The sequence below is a fragment of the Anarhichas minor genome, unplaced genomic scaffold (assembly GCF_050575085.1).
Source record: "Anarhichas minor isolate MPS153535 unplaced genomic scaffold, ASM5057508v1 ptg000095l, whole genome shotgun sequence".
Taxonomy (NCBI): domain Eukaryota; kingdom Metazoa; phylum Chordata; class Actinopteri; order Perciformes; family Anarhichadidae; genus Anarhichas; species Anarhichas minor.
The window spans coordinates 382,301-399,795 of record NW_027466541.1 but is presented as its reverse complement, the minus strand read 5'-3'; the positions used below and the strand labels follow the sequence as shown (position 1 = coordinate 399,795).

The 17,495-nt window shown below is 41.6% G+C and overlaps 2 protein-coding genes across 2 annotated transcripts; one reads left to right on the top strand and one right to left on the bottom strand.

The window, feature by feature from the left end:
• The first annotated feature begins 6,516 nt into the window (after positions 1–6,516).
• Positions 6,517–13,288, top strand: LOC142939258 (protein FAM240B). Its single transcript, XM_076082509.1, has 2 exons — positions 6,517–6,638; positions 13,155–13,288. Exons 1-2 carry the CDS (start codon positions 6,517–6,519, stop codon positions 13,258–13,260), a joined length of 228 nt encoding a protein of 75 aa, XP_075938624.1. The 3' UTR covers positions 13,261–13,288.
• Positions 13,289–13,531: 243 nt separating this feature from the next.
• nudt18 (nudix (nucleoside diphosphate linked moiety X)-type motif 18) lies at positions 13,532–17,296 on the bottom strand. Its single transcript, XM_076082507.1, has 7 exons — positions 17,183–17,296; positions 16,216–16,382; positions 15,937–16,047; positions 15,726–15,828; positions 14,768–14,891; positions 14,429–14,553; positions 13,532–14,302 (listed from the first exon to the last, which is right to left on the bottom strand). The coding sequence occupies exons 2-7, from the start codon at positions 16,378–16,380 to the stop codon at positions 13,914–13,916; spliced, it is 1,017 nt and encodes a 338-aa protein (XP_075938622.1). The 5' UTR covers positions 16,381–16,382; positions 17,183–17,296; the 3' UTR covers positions 13,532–13,913.
• Between the last annotated feature and the right edge of the window lie 199 nt (positions 17,297–17,495).

The window sequence follows — 17,495 nt, the reverse complement described above, 5'->3', positions numbered from 1 at the left end:
CACAACACGCGTGTTCAGCTTCTTTAAATACATGAACTCATACTGATGGTATGTTTGGCTCTGTACTGCAGTACTACTAATAGTAGTACAGTACAAATAGACTGTTACTAACAGTACTACTGCAGTACTACAAACAGTAGTATCAGTAGTAGGAAGAGTACTAACCGTTTACTAACCGTTTACTAACCGTTTACCAACAGTTTACCTAATAGTTTACCTAACAGTTTAATAACAGTTTACCTAACAGTTTACCTAACAGTGTAATAACCGTTTACTAACAGTTTACTAACAGTTTATTAACAGTTTATTAACAGTTTACTAACAGTTTACCTAACAGTTTACCTAACAGTTTACCTAACAGTTTACCTAACAGTGTAATAACAGTGTAATAACAGTTTACTAACAGTTTACTAACGGTTTATTAACGGTTTATTAACAGTTTATTAACAGTTTATTAACAGTTTATTAACAGTTTACCTAACAGTTTACTAACAGTTTACTTAACAGTTCACCAACAGTTTACTAACAGTTTACTTAACAGTTTACTAACAGTTTACTAACAGTTTACCTAACAGTTTACTAACAGTTTACTTAACAGTTTACTAACAGTTTACTAACAGTTTACCTAACAGTTTACCTAACAGTTTACTAACAGTTTACCTAACAGTTTACCTAACAGTTTACTTAACAGTTTACTAACAGTTTACTAACAGTTTACCTAACAGTTTACCTAACAGTTTACTAACAGTTTACCTAACAGTTTACTAACAGTTTACTAACAGTTTACCTAACAGTTTACTTAACAGTTTACTAACAGTTTACTAACAGCTTACCTAACAGTTTACCTAACAGTTTACTAACAGTTTACTAACAGTTTACTTAACAGTTTACTAACAGTTTACTAACAGCTTACCTAACAGTTTACCTAACAGTTTACTAACAGTTTACTAACAGTTTACCTAACAGTTTACTAACAGTTTACCTAACAGTTTACCTAACAGTTTACTAACAGTTTACTAACAGTTTACCTAACAGTTTACCTAACAGTTTACCTAACAGTTTACTAACAGTTTACCTAACAGTTTACTAACAGTTTACCTAACAGTTTACCTAACAGTTTACTAACAGTTTACCTTACAGTTTACTAACAGTTTACTAACAGTTTACCTAACAGTTTACTAACAGTTTACTAACAGTTTACCTAACAGTTTACCTAACAGTTTACTAACAGTTTACCTAACAGTTTACCTAACAGTTTACTAACAGTTTACTGACAGTGTAATAACAGTGTACTAACAGTGTAATAACAGTGTAATAACAGTGTACTAACAGTGTACTAACAGTTTACTAACAGTTAACTGATATTCCTTGTCATATTGATTTTATTTTGAGATTGTTTCCTGATTAATGGAGGAAGTAATAAAAGTACTAACACCACACTGTAAATACTGTATTAATATTATTACATCTGGAACCAGATATTTTTTTTCAGAAAAAATGACTTTTTGTGACAACCATTGAAAATAATTTATATTAATTTCCTCTCAATCATTATTATATTAATGAACTAATTGATTATTAAACGAATTGATTATTAAACTAATTGATTATTAAACTAATTGATTCATGGTCTGTCAGGAGCTTAATTTTAACTAAACAGATTCTATAAACTCTTTAAATGTTTTATGTGTAAAAGTATGAATTTGTAAATGTAGTGAAGTCGTAGAAAGTTGTATGAAAATAAAAGACTCTATAAAGTACAAGTACAGTCCTGTAAAAGTACTCCGTTACAGCGATGTACAACAGTTTTATTGATCCCCATGAGATCAGAGTTACAACATAAACACTCTGTACTCTTCATTCATACACTTCCTTCTTTTATCATTAAGAACTTTAATCTGTATATTATTATTAACACGACAACAGGTAGTCTGATCCTGATCCCTGTACTTCCATCCAGATCCACCAGAGGTCTCTTCAACCTCCTCATCAGTGTGGAGGAGAACATCACAGCTTCTGTTTGTCTCTTAAGTCTTGATTAAGTACAACTTTGAGGTACTTGTACTTGAGTGTTTCCATTTTCTGCTACTTCTACTTCACTTCATTTAATTATTTCGATTTTACACACAAAACATGTGATCAGCTTATTAAATATGATGCATTGCTTTACACTGATTTTTAGTCTTTAAATTACTCCGGTTGGTGTTTCATGTGAGGTCATTATGTATTTATTTATTTATTAACAGCAAAACTAACAGCAGAGACCTGAAGAATAAAAAATGTTATGTTGTTGCATCATAACTTATGTGAGAGTATTTCTATGTTGTGTGCATAAGATTCTTTTCTGAGCACCAGACTCTCTTTAGAAAACCTCTCATTCTACTGCAGCAGGTCTGCTGGTCTGCAGGTCTGCTCCTCTCAGTCCTGGTTCTGGTTCTCCCGTGCCTCCCTTCCCTCCAGCGGGTCCAGCAATACGTCCTGGGTCTCCAGCAGCGTGGTGTCGGATCTGGGTCTGTCCAGGGTGGACCGGTCTCTGATGGAGGATCTGGGTCTGTTCACGGTGGACCGGTCTCTGCTGGAGGATCTGGGTCTGTCCACGGTGGACCGGTCTCTGCTGGTGGTTCTGGGTCTGTCCACGGTGGACCGGTCTCTGCTGGAGGATCTGGATCTGTCCACGGTGGACCGGTCTCTGCTGGTGGTTCTGGGTCTGTCCGCGGTGGACCGGTTTCTGCTGGAGGATCTGGGTCTGTCCGCTGTGGACCGGTCTCTGCTGGAGTCTGAGCTGAAGGAGTTTCTGGTGAACCTGCATGACGAGCATTAAGAAGAACTAGAAACAGTCCATCTTCTCTCTGGCATTGAATTCTAACAGTCGTGTCTAATTGTGCACAAATCCCTCAAACTCTCTGTCTGCCTGTTAATCAGTCATCTCTACCGGACACATCTCTGGATTTAATACAGACACACAGATAACTGTCCCTCCTCTGGTTGTATAGAAGTCTATGAGAAGATGACTCTACTTCTCTCTAGTGTCCACCAGGGGGCGACTCCTCTGGTTGTATAGAAGTCTATGAGAAAATGACTCTACTTCTCTCTTGATTTATTACCTCAGTAAACATTGTAAACATGAGTTTATGGTCTCAATCTCTAGTTTCAAGTCTTCTTCAATACAGCATGATGTTCATTTAGTACATTATGGTCCATTTAGAGTCAAACAGACCATAAAGCAGGGGATGCTTTAGGGCGGGGCTACACGGTGATTGCTCTCAGACCAGGCTAGCTGTGTCCAGTCTTTATGCTAAGCTAAGCTAACCAGCTGCTGGCCTTAGCTTCATATTTAGCTTGCAGACATGGAATGGAATCAATCTGACGACTTCCTGTTGTTCACTGTGGTTGTTTTAAGAGTCACATAACAGCAACCGTGTGACAGACTGTTTATATTAGTGTGTGTGTGTGTGTGTGTGAGAGAGTGTGTGTTTCACACCCAAGGGAAGGATCGTAACACACCCCGAGAGGGCTGAAATGCCAAACAAGTGTAGTCACCCATCTGAAGCACACACACACACACACACACTCTTGTAAAGTGTGTTCTGAGGTTCATGACATCATTGTAAAAGCAGATCACTTTCTGTTTCTGCACACACAGTGTGCCTTCATCGTCTACGGGGTATAAATGTCTACAACACACACACATACACTTACACACACACACACACACACACACACACACACATACAGAGACACACACATATGCACACACACACGTGTGTGTGTTATTTTTCTTCAATGATTCAGGACGTGACAGCTGTCAGGGAGCATACAGAGTGCTGTGTGTGTGTGTGTGTGTGTGTGTGCGTGTGTGTGTGTGTGTGAGAGATGATTGACACCTGATCACTCGCGTACCGCCACACTTGTTTTATGGAGCTTTCTACAATCACATCACATGATCTTCATCCACATCATTTCAACAGCCGTCGTGGAAAAAACTAAAAGTTCTCATTAGTCCTGCTGTCACCTGTCCCTCGTTTACCTCTCTGTCACCTGTCCCTCATTAGTCCTGCTCTCACCTGTCCCTCGTTTACCTCTCTGTCACCTGTCCCTCATTAGTCCTGCTCTCACCTGTCCCTCGTTTACCTCTCTGTCACCTGTCCCTCATTAGTCCTGCTCTCACCTGTCCCTCGTTTACCTCTCTGTCACCTGTCCCTCATTAGTCCTGCTCTCACCTGTCCCTCGTTTACCTCTCTGTCACCTGTCCCTCATTAGTCCTGCTCTCACCTGTCCCTCGTTTACCTCTCTGTCACCTGTCCCTCATTAGTCCTGCTCTCACCTGTCCCTCGTTTACCTCTCTGTCACCTGTCCCTCATTAGTCCTGCTCTCACCTGTCCCTCGTTTACCTCTCTGCAGGGGCGTTTGTAGGATTCAAAGAAGGGGGGGGCTTAGCCCCAAGGGGAGCGGTATGTTAGCGCGCGGCAATTTTTTTGGGGCCCATTTGGGGCCGTGGATATCCATTGTTTCAGACAGTTCATAGATTGGTTCAATCAGAAAGTGTGATTTTGCTCTGTAGTTTTGCTTGCATTCAGTATATAATAACACAAGAGACAGAATTTCAGGGTCATAGTGAAATTTGACAACACAAATATGAACTTTTCTCAAATAAAGAGAGAAATAATTTTCCTGCTTGTAAAGGAAAGACGGATAAACTAGCTTTCATATCCGCGTCACTCCCAAATCCTGATTCTTAAAGGGACCGCACACAATGGATGGAGAATGGACCTGACAGTGTCAACTTTACATCGTTCAGTATGATGATGGACTGTTGGATTGTAATTTGAAGGGGGAGAAAACATACAAACCAGAACACACGCACATATGTAGCATGTTAGAGTTATAAATAACTTGTCCATGTGAGAAACAATAGTTTAATTTAATGACATCACCAAAATAAAAATAAAAAAAGTATCTCTGATACATTGATGTAAAATCTCAACTCATTCAATTAAAGGATTTTTTTACTACTTTTAGCTACATTTAGCTGATCATTCTTTTTGAAAGCAGGACTTTTACTTGCGGAGGATTCTCACAGTGTTGTATTAGTACTTCTACTACTAGAGGGTTCCTTTATGAAGAGAACTACTTCAGAGCTTCAGGAAATCAAAAACTACTTCTATAAATAAGTCCATTCACACCTCTTCACTCTCCCTCCATCCTCCTCCCGTCTCTCCCTCCATCACTCCTTCCCTCTCTGTCCGTCTATGTCTCTCACACCCAGTGTGTCCCTGCAGTCCAGTTAGATTCCAGTACAGTGAGGGGGGGGGGGGGGGGGGGGGGATGGACGAGGGAGAGAGAGAGAGAGAGAGAGAGAGGGAATAAAAGATCAGATTTACTGACAGATTTACAGTTGGAGTTTCACATGTAAAACATTTATCTCTGCTGACACACACACGCACACACACACACTAACTAAGACACACACACACACATACACACACACACACACACACACACACACACACACACATCATCCACTCAGTGAGGCTGACGGACGCTCAGTTGAACCTCTGAAGGTTTGTTTCGTCTTTTTCAGAGTTTTTAGTCTAAAATCCCAAAAATATTTCAAATCAAATGTCATTTTTTATCTTTCAGTGTTTAAAGTTCATTGATTTATTGATTTATTGATTTATTGATTTAGTCTTCTGCGCTGTTTTCTTCACAGTCAGTGGCTTGTTGGTAACAGCTTTAATTATGAAACTAACAAAGTATTGATCGTTAGTGTTTACACAGTCCAGTGTGGAGTTATTATTATTATTATTATTATGTTCAGATGGATTTAATTACATGTTATTAGGATTCAATTAGAATATATAATATTTAGAACATATAGTTATATTTTGTTGGAATTTCATGCCTAACTGCAAAGCTGCTTTAAAAAGTAAATATTGTGTTATGATTATACCATGATATAGAAAGTATACGATATGAAAGTATCATGTCAATGAAATCAAATCAAAATAAGTAGTAATATCAGTGTGTAAAGTATCTGTTTACTTCTGTACAACAGTTCAATTTCAGGTTCTTAATGTAATTATTATCATTTCATATAGTTTCACTATATTTATCGGCTGTAGATGTTTTACATGAACCAGTTATAGAATATAATACATCTTTGTACTTTTAACTACCTAACTGATGTTGCCTTCAGTAACGTGCTGTTTATTGTTGATACTTTAATACATGTTGTTACATATTTTGAATATTTGAATACATGATGAGGTATTCAGTAAACGTAAGTCAAAGTACTTAAGTAGAGGATCTGAGTGGTATCTTTGGTAGTACTTCAGTAACATAACCTCAGTACAATAACGCTCTGCAGTACACATGTATGTTAGGGTTGTACTCAGTACACGATGACATCACGGTGTAAAGGAGCAGCAGAGTTTAACCCTTTAAACCAGCAGGGGGCAGTGAAACACAGCTGAAGCTGCTCTTTAATCTTCATGTTTAATGTTCATGTTGTTCCAGATGAACGTGGCAAAGATCCACGACGGACTGCACATCAAGACGTTCTGGGAGAAGAAGATCAACAGAGGCAGTCAACATGCTGAGAGCGAAGAGAAGAGGAAGAACACGAGCGCTCTGAAGAAGTACGAAACCACTCAGCTACACAGCAGCAAGTAGAAGAAAACTACGTTTAATACACTTTACCGGTCTCGCAGTAGAAGAAAACTAAGTTTAATACACTTTACCGGTCTCGCAGTAGAAGAAAACTACGTTTAATATACTTCACCGGTCTCGCAGTAGAAGAATACTACGTTTAATACACTTTACCAGTCTCACAGTAGAAGAAAACTACGTTTAATACACTTTACCGGTCTCGCAGTAGAAGAAAACTACGTTTAATACACTTTACCGGTCTCGCAGTAGAAGAATACTACGTTTAATACACTTTACCGGTCTCTCAGTAGAAGAAAACTACGTTTAATACACTTTACCGGTCTCGCAGTAGAAGAATACTACGTTTAATACACTTTACCGGTCTCGCAGTAGAAGAAAACTACGTTTAATACACTTTACCGGTCTCGCAGTAGAAGAATACTACGTTTAATACACTTTACCGGTCTCGCAGTAGAAGAATACTATGTTTAATACACTTTACCGGTCTCTCAGTAGAAGAATACTACGTTTAATACACTTTACCGGTCTCACAGTAGAAGAAAACTACGTTTAATACACTTTACCGGTCTCGCAGTAGAAGAATACTACGTTTAATACACTTTACCGGTCTCACAGTAGAAGAAAACTACGTTTAATACACTTTACCGGTCTCACAGTAGAAGAAAACTACGTTTAATACACTTTACCGGTCTCACAGTAGAAGAAAACTACGTTTAATACACTCGGGATGTTGGGTCTGAGACGTTTACGCTGTCCTCAGAGAGACAAGTAAAAGTCCTGCAATGAAAATATTACTCAAGCACAAGTACTTTAGCAGCAGCATTTACTTTAATCATAAAAGACATAAGTACTCATAATGCTGAGAATGACCCCTGTGACTGTGTTTATCAATTGGATTAATACGACTGATGCGTTCTGGGTAGTTTTATATATTCTATATATGATGCACCTTAAAGACGCGATGCATTGTTTTCATGTTTTAAAGGTTCATCATATGTTTCTAATGTGAATCTTCGTCTGCAGAGTAACTCTGTAGTTGAGTAGAAGTTTGAAGGAGCAGAAAATGGAAATACTGAAGTAAAGTACAAGTACCTCAACATCTGCTGTGTGTGTTTTCCAACGAAGGTCCAGCAACACGGGACAATTTCTCCTCCTAACATGAATACAGTCCTTTCAAAATAAACCTCTGTCGTCACAGTAAACTCAGGTTTAGACTACAAAACTACGTAGTTTTAGGAAAAGATGGTGGTTTTGGTTAAAATAACGGTTACAGACGAACGTTGACTTTCACACGGGTCAGGCTTTAAAGGTTGATGTTTGTTGGACTGATCCACGTCCCCTCTCACCTGCCATCAGTGTGCTTCTGCAGTCTTTATACTTCCCTTTGATCATTTCATGGATCTCATACAAAATAATTTTGTGGGATATCTACGAATTATGGCGCGTTATTTTTCGTAGCTTTTGCTCCGGATGCTGCTCACTGACCTCATGCTTCTCCTGAGTCCTCCAACTGTCACCTCCTCAGAGGGTCTTTCTTCCTTAAAATGGTCCTTTTACCACCCAACGATGTCCCCGATCAAGTCTCCACTGGGTTTGAGAGCAGCAGTAAACTCCATCAGAAGAGCTTGTCAGACGGATTCTTTTAGAGATCTTCACAGACTTCTCTGCTAACGTTTGATTGTTTTAAACACACGTCAAATGTTTGGACCACTTCCCAACAGCTACCCGGGAGATTCCACCGCCATAGAGCAAAATGGCCGCCATTGAGAATATGGTGAATACCCCAACCTCAACCTCCTGGTGCCCACCTACAAGCTCCCCTCCCAGGTCTGGATCGAGTAGGAGACCATCTGGGCAAAGTGTCTCTTTCCCATAGACTGTCTATGAGAAGTGGACGTAGTCGTCGTGATGTCACTCATTGGTTTGTGGATGTTTTGAAGCCTCTCGCCATCTTGGCTTTTTTGCAACCAGTGAACAGGAAGTGACCATATCTGGACTGAGGAGGAGTGACGTAGAGACGCCGTATACGTCTCTGGTAGAGACCTGTCAATCACTGTGTAGCCCCGCCCTAAAGCATCCCCTGCTTTATGGTCTGTTTGACTCTAAATGGACCATAATGTACTAAATGAACATCATGCTGTATTGAAGAAGACTTGAAACTAGAGATTGAGACCATAAACTCATGTTTACAATGTTTACTGAGGTAATAAATCAAGAGAGAAGTAGAGTCATTTTCTCATAGACTTCTATACAACCAGAGGAGTCGCCCCCTGGTGGACACTAGAGACAATGCAGCTTTAACACACTTTACTCGGCAGAACCGGAGGTTGCCGCCCATGACTACACGTACCAGGTCTTGATCTAGCAGGAGACCATCTGGCCAAAGCATCTCTTTTCCCTGAAGACGCCGATCGACGGAGGTCTTTTGAATTGTGTCGTCTGTGATCAAACTGGATGAGGTCTCAGTTGTGTCGGACATGTGACCGTGTGGCAAATAGACGCAAATCTAAAAACAGACGCTCTCATTACAAACAGCCTCTCGTCTCTCAGCGAGTTGGAGGACATACCGGGTCAAACACTCGACCCTGCAGACGGTCTGGTTCTTAAAGGTCTCCGTAATGATGATCAGGACGGCTGGAACCTGAACTCGCCTCGTAAACCCGTAGACTGCATCATATTGACAAACCTTCCTTCCTCTTGCTGTGTCTTATCTTAACTCTTGTTGTTTCATAAAGGTTTGGTATTGATCCATCCATTCTTCTTCTTGTCAAACTCCATCCTTACACTACGAAGGGATTTTCAGGTTATGTATACATCCTCCCATTAAACCTTCACCTCTTGGCGTTACAACCAGCTATTAGCCAGATCCCTCCTAACTCCAGTCCTCTATCCCCCCTTAACCTCACACCTCCTCCTCAGCCCATCACACCTAATCCCCCTGCTATCCATTACACTGTACCCCTAAATCCCCCACCTATCAATACCGTGTATCTCCTAATCCCCCGGCTATCTATTGCAATGTCAGCCCCGAGTCCACAGCTATCTGCCCCCCCCCCCCTAACCCCGGCTCTAGCTCCTGCTAATTGTGTGCGTTATGTGTGACCTGGCCAGAGCTGAGAGGGAAAAAAGATTGGAGGTGATAATTGCAGAGCGATGAGTGATGGAGGCCGGCTGACATGAGGAGGCTGAAATTAGAAGATATTCCATTCTAGAAAAAAAGAGACATGAGGAAGGAAAGCTGGAATTGAATTATATTACAGCATGTCGTCGATGCAAATACATTTTATCTCTTTCCACTGTCAATGCAGTACAATGAAGTGTGAGCTGCAACAAATTGATGGATTAATTGATTTGTCTAACAACAGAGAAAGTCCTTTCACATGAAGCACAAATTTTCGCCTGCAGAAAGATATATGTTTGACCTCCGGTTCTTTAAGTGAAGCCAAAGCTTCATGTGTTAAAGCTGCATTCTCTCTAGTGTCCACCAGGGGGCGACTCCTCTGGTTGTATAGAAGTCTATGAGAAAATGACTCTACTTCTCTCTTGATTTATTACCTCAGTAAACATTGTAAACATGAGTTTATGGTCTCAATCTCTAGTTTCAAGTCTTCTTCAATACAGCATGATGTTCATTTAGTACATTATGGTCCATTTAGAGTCAAACAGACCATAAAGCAGGGGATGCTTTAGGGCGGGGCTACACGGTGATTGACAGGTCTCTACCAGAGATGTATACGGCGTCTCTACGTCGCTCCTCCATAGTTCTTGTATATTCTTTGAAGGCTGCTGCAAACTATTTCATATTGGATATATATATTATATTTCGGAGCCAGAGCAGATAAATACCTGTTGCTACTGTCGAGTCATTTGTATCCGTAAATAAATGCTGATTGTAACCTTCATCACTGAAAACAGAAGCCAGATGTTGGTCGTGTTAGCGGGTTTCTGAACTGAGTGAACGAGGCTTTTCTCTCTGTCTCTGCTGCGGTCAGCTAGATTATCAGCAGCTGAAAGGACAAATGGAATAATCCAAAAAACTTGACAGGAAGGTGGCGAAGACACAGTGAGGACAGCTGAGGGTTAGGTTACATAAACACACACACACACACACACACACACACAGTGATGCTGGTGTGTGTTTGATTCATGGTGAAATAAATAAAGGAGTGAAGAGAAACGATGACGTGACAGTGAAAACACTGCAGCTGTCACCAAGATTAGATTAGATTAGAAAACTTTATTAATCCCCAGTGGGGAAACTCATTTGTCACCCAAAAACTCAGACGACACAGTTCACAATACACAACAGACAGAAACACATTACAAAGGATAAATAACACCAGACAAGGCCAAGATACCAGATCTGCTTAGAGACACTAAATCTGACCTCAGTGCTGCTTCTACACACTGTGAAGATGAAGCCCTAACTATAGACCTGAACCAGCCCTAACTATAAACCTGAGCCAGCCCTAACTATAAACCTGAACCAGCCCTAACTATAGACCTGAGCCAGCCCTAACTATAAACCTGAGACAGCCCTAACTATAGACCTGAACCAACCCTAACTATAGACCTGAGCCAGCCCTAACTATAAACCTGAACCAGCCCTAACTATGAACCTGAACCAGCCCTAACTATAGACCTGAGCCAGCCCTAACTATAAACCTGAGCCAGCCCTAACTATAAACCTGAGCCAGCCCTAACTATAAACCTGAGCCAGCCCTAACTATAAACCTGAGACAGCCCTAACTATAGACCTGAACCAACCCTAACTATAGACCTGAGCCAGCCCTAACTATAAACCTGAACCAGCCCTAACTATGAACCTGAACCAGCCCTAACTATAGACCTGAACCAGCCCTAACTATAAACCTGAACCAGCCCTAACTATAAACCTGAACCAGCCCTAACTATAAACCTGAGCCAGCCCTAACTATAAACCTGAACCAGCCCTAACTATAGACCTGAACCAGCCCTAACTATAAACCTGAACCAGCCCTAACTATAGACCTGAAGCAGCCCTAACTATAGACCTGAACCAGCCCTAACTATAAACCTGAACCAGCCCTAACTATAGACCTGAAGCAGCCCTAACTATAGACCTGAACCAGCCCTAACTATAAACCTGAACCAGCCCTAACTATAAACCTGAACCAGCCCTAACTATAGACCTGAACCAGCCCTAACTATAGACCTGAACCAGCCCTAACTATAGACCTGAACCAGCCCTAACTATAAACCTGAACCAGCCCTAACTATGAACCTGAACCAGCCCTAACTATAAACCTGAACCAGCCCTAACTATAAACCTGAGTCAGCCCTAACTATAAACCTGAACCAGCCCTAACTATAAACCTGAACCAGCCCTAACTATAAACCTGAACCAGCCCTAACTATGAACCTGAACCAGCCCTAACTATGAACCTGAACCAGCCCTAACTATAAACCTGAGTCAGCCCTAACTATAAACCTGAACCAGCCCTAACTATAAACCTGAACCAGCCCTAACTATGAACCTGAACCAGCCCTAACTATAAACCTGAACCAGCCCTAACTATGAACCTGAACCAGCCCTAACTATAAACCTGAACCAGCCCTAACTATAAACCTGAACCAGCCCTAACTATGAACCTGAACCAGCCCTAACTATGAACCTGAACCAGCCCTAACTATAAACCTGAACCAGCCCTAACTATAAACCTGAACCAGCCCCAACTATGAACCTGAACCAGCCCTAACTATAAACCTGAACCAGCCCTAACTATAAACCTGAACCAGCCCTAACTATAAACCTGAACCAGCCCTAACTATAAACCTGAACCAGCCCTAACTATGAACCTGAACCAGCCCTAACTATAAACCTGAACCAGCCCTAACTATAAACCTGAACCAGCCCTAACTATGAACCTGAGCCAGCCCTAACTATAAACCTGAGTCAGCCCTAACTATAAACCTGAACCAGCCCTAATTATAAACCTGAGTCAGCCCTAACTATAAACCTGAACCAGCCCTAACTATAAACCTGAACCAGCCCTAACTATAAACCTGAACCAGCCCTAACTATAAACCTGAACCAGCCCTAACTATAAACCTGAACCAGCCCTAACTATAAACCTGAACCAGCCCTAACTATAAACCTGAACCAGCCCTAACTATGAACCTGAACCAGCCCTAACTATAAACCTGAACCAGCCCTAACTATAAACCTGAACCAGCCCTAACTATAAACCTGAGCCAGCCCTAACTATAAACCTGAACCAGCCCTAACTATAAACCTGAACCAGCCCTAACTATGAACCTGAACCAGCCCTAACTATAAACCTGAACCAGCCCTAACTATAGACCTGAACCTGAGTGTGTCTGCCCCTCTGGACTGAAACGGGAAGCTGGTTCCACAAAAGAGGAGCAATAGACTCACCTTCTTCTTTCCGTCTCTGCAGGCTGTAAATAAAGACATAAAACGTGTCCTTCCTCTGTGTCTCCAGGCTGAGGGACGAGTGGACGATCCGTCTGGACAACAGAACCAAACACCTGAAGAAACTCGACGACAACGTCAGGAAGGTCCAAGTGGAGTCAGCTGACCAGACATGAGGTCCAACATGTGAACTGTGACGTCATGATGTCAGGAGAAGAATAAAGGGAATAACAACTCTGACTCTTTCGTATCTAACGATGTAGAAATTAGTCTTTTGTTTGCAGGGATTATGAAACTAAAGGTATAAATAATATTTATGGCAAACTTCGTAGGACCGTAGAGATGGATATTATAAATACTGAGGTCATGAACTCAAAGCCCTTAATGCCACAAAACACTCTTAACAAATGTTCAACTCGACACAAAGAAAGAAAACAAACGTGAGAATCATTGTTTTCATTCATTTAATAGTTCGACACAGTGAACGTCTCAAGAGAGAAACATTCAGACGACGTAGACATGAACTAATCATTATAAACTCTGTTCTGCTTTTGTTTGTTTGGCATTAAATAAATATATACTTTGGTGAATCTGAATAAACCTTTAGAAGACCAAAGTCACACAACAACACTAACTAACTGGTGGAGGAGCAGTAGACCAGCAGCTCCTGTGTTCTAATCACTGTTTCTATGAACGGAGTCTGGTGTTCCTGTCTGTTTCTGCGTACTCTCTACTGAAGGTCATGTGCTGAGTCTAGAGAAGTATCTCATAAAACCACACTTCTGTCCGGTCAGCATGTTCCTTTCACAATAAGAGTCCTGTTGTGTGGTCAGTACAGGCTGTGAACGGGTAAGATGGAGGTGTTTTTGGTCTTCTCCAGCAGTTTCTCTCTCAGAGTTTGTTTCTGGACTTGGTGCCAGACGTATCGAGGGTTTTCCACCGGTGGAGGTGTCCCCGTCCTCGTCCCCGTCCACTCCACCTTCTCCCCGTCCTCGTTGCGTCTGACGTGGTCAGGCACCAGCTTCACCAACGTGTTGAAGCACACGCCGTCCGTCTTCCCGTGCTGCCGCCCGTTGTGCTGCAGGCTGAAGGCGCCCAGCGTGTTGACGTCGTGGTCGTGGTACGCAGACGGCATGGCGTCCTGCACCACCATGTTGGCCGCCCACGTCACCGCGTGGGTCTTCACCGCCGCCGCCGTGGGGAGGTGGAGCACCGGGGCTGCAGGACAGAGGGGGGGGGGGGTTATACTATTATTATTATTATGTTTAAATATATATATATATATACACACATATATACAAAGTTCATATACACATTTACAGAATAGTGTGGAATATCCGCTACCTTTGACGAGGAGGATCCAGATCTGCTCCTCGGCACCGGTGAAGACCAGGACCAGTCTCTGGACCACGTGACGGCAGCTCAGGTCTACGGGCAACGTGACGGGATGCCAGGGATCCTGACGGTACCTGAACGCATCACAAGCAGACAGACATAGAAATGCTTTGTTCGCTGTAATAAGATAAGATAGAACTTTATTAAATGATATTACAATAAAATAGATTCTATATCTTTTTATAGACATTAAACATTACAGTTTGTGTTTTTGTAGGAAAAGGACAGAGACACCTGACATCTTTAGCCTAGCATAGCATAAAGACTCAGAGAGCTTTAATGTCGTACTTGAGTCCACAGTCGATGAGACGCAGGATGTCCCGTCCTCTCAGAGGGAGGACAGACTGTCTGTCCCACCAGGAGGCCTGAAGAGACTCTTTATCTGCAGCCGACAGGCTCTTCAGACTCCCTCCTGGTACAGAGACGATGTTCTACTTCATTAAAGTCTTGAAAAGCTGCATCACAAACTCACAATACACTACACAACACAATGTGATGTATGAACCTAATCCAACTTATAATTATATATTTATGTATTCATGTTTAGTCGATCCGTACTGACCCCCCCCCCTCAGTCTAACGTTAACCATCAGAGTGTAAATAAAGTTGAACTGACTCAGTAGAACATGTGTTTCTAGTCTCTGATCATGTTTCATTGTAAACAACCAATCAGTGTTTAGACCAACAGGAGTAGAGCTAGTAACGTTAGCAGCACTGCTAACGGCTAACCAACAGGAGGAGAGCTAGTAACGTTAGCAGCACTGCTAACGGCTAACCAACAGGAGGAGAGCTAGTAACGTTAGCAGCACTGCTAACGGCTAACCAACAGGAGGAGAGCTAGTAACGTTAGCAGCACTGCTAACGGCTAACCAACAGGAGGAGAGCTAGTAACGTTAGCAGCACTGCTAACGGCTAACCAACAGGAGGAGAGCTAGTAACGTTAGCAGCACCGCTAACGGCTAACCAACAGGAGGAGAGCTAGTAACGTTAGCAGCACCGCTAACGGCTAACCAACAGGAGGAGAGCTAGTAACGTTAGCAGCACCGCTAACGGCTAACCAACAGGAGGAGAGCTAGTAACGTTAGCAGCACCGCTAACGGCTAACCAACAGAGGTTCACTTCAGTTACATTATGATGCCTTCAGGCTCTGCTCAGTGAACATGAGTACTGGCTGAAGGTACATTATAACGTTATCATGATGTGTTCACATGTCATCTGTAAAATGTAGTTTTGGTGATGAACTTGCCTGTGACTGTAGCGAGGAAGATGAAGCGGATCCACTGTGGTCCCTGCTCCTGGATCAGCAGCAAGGTGATTGGCTCACAGTCAAACCCCGCCTCCTCCTTCACCTGCAGACAAAAACAAGAGCGTTAACCCAGGTAACAGGGACATGTGTGTGTGTGTGTATATGTGTCTATGTGATTGTGGGTCTGTGTGTGTGTGTGTGTGTGTCTCACCTCCCTCCTCAGACCCTCCTCCAGACTCTCCCCCACCTCCACCCTCCCAGCAGGCAGGTACCACTGTTTGTAACAGTCCTGCTTCGCCTCCTGCACCATCAGCACCTCCTCCTGATGGACGACACACACACACACACACACACACACACACACACACACACACACACACACACACACACACACACACACACACACACACACACACACACACACACACACAGACAGACCCAACATCAGCTGACTGATGAAGCAGACCGATGGACTTAATGGTGACGTCACCTTCTCGTTGAAGATGACGGCACAGACGATGTAGGTGACGTTCTTCCTCAGAGACGCTGGTTTGCTGTCTCTCTGCTCCAGACCCACGTCACACCCCGTCACCTCTGAGCCCTGACCGCCCAGCAGCCGCTCCACCTGCTCCTCCACCTGCTCCCTCACCTCCATGTCTGCAGGTACACAAACACACGTTATTACACTAAAGTAAGAACTGATTCTAAATATGGAACCAAAAATACTTCAAATTAGAATAGAAAACTCAAACACAGGCAATAAAATAAAACAAATTATACAACATTAGCACAACAGGAAAACAAGGAAAACGAAATGACGAAGCATCCACCGTCCTTCTAGAAACGTCTCCAGACTCTTTTTAATCTTCTTTTTACGTCTTTATTCTTGCTTTTATTAAATTTACTCTCATCTTGTCAACTAATTAATTCCATAAATGTTTTTAAATACAATTAAACAAGTATGAAAGGTGCAATACAATATTATAAGTATTAATATTATATATTAGTACTTCATCAAACTGATGCAATAGCAATATATATATATATATATATATATATATATGCCATATATTAAGTAGACCAATATTACTTATTATAATGTTAGTACTTCTGTTTATTCTCAGTGAACTGTCACTATTCTTACATTTAACAATGCTAATAAAAATAAAATATATATATATTTTAAATAAATGTTTATTTGATGTAACCAAAGTGCTTTAAAAATATATTTTTTCAAACCTACTTGTCCATAAATAAATACTGAATTAATTGATTATTGTTGTTAATAAGAAGCCCAACATGCAGAGTAATTATTGGCTTTACAAGCTAAACTAATTAGCGTCAGTAAGCTAACGTTAGCTTCATGTCGTCAGAAGAGGCCATTTGATCAAACTTCCAAACCGGAAACGGGTTTTATGAAAACACTCAGAAACATGTTCAGAAATAAAAGCACGAACCTTTCTGTGATGAACGTGTTAAGTCTCCATTCAGTGGTTCCGAGCAGAATGCTGCGGCTCTGTTTTGACATTTGACACCTTTAAGCCAAACCGGACATAAACATTCTCTTCCGGTTCGGGTTTTTTCAGAATAAATAAATCATAATCCTTAATCAACTTTGTTTATAAATTAATTAAAGCTTTATTATTCTTCTCAACCAATATGTATCTGCTACACACCAGCTAAAGATGTGTCATCACAATTTCTGGTGTTTTGATCAAGAAGGAATGTTTTTAATTTGTATTATTTATTCATTTAAATCATCAGTTCACA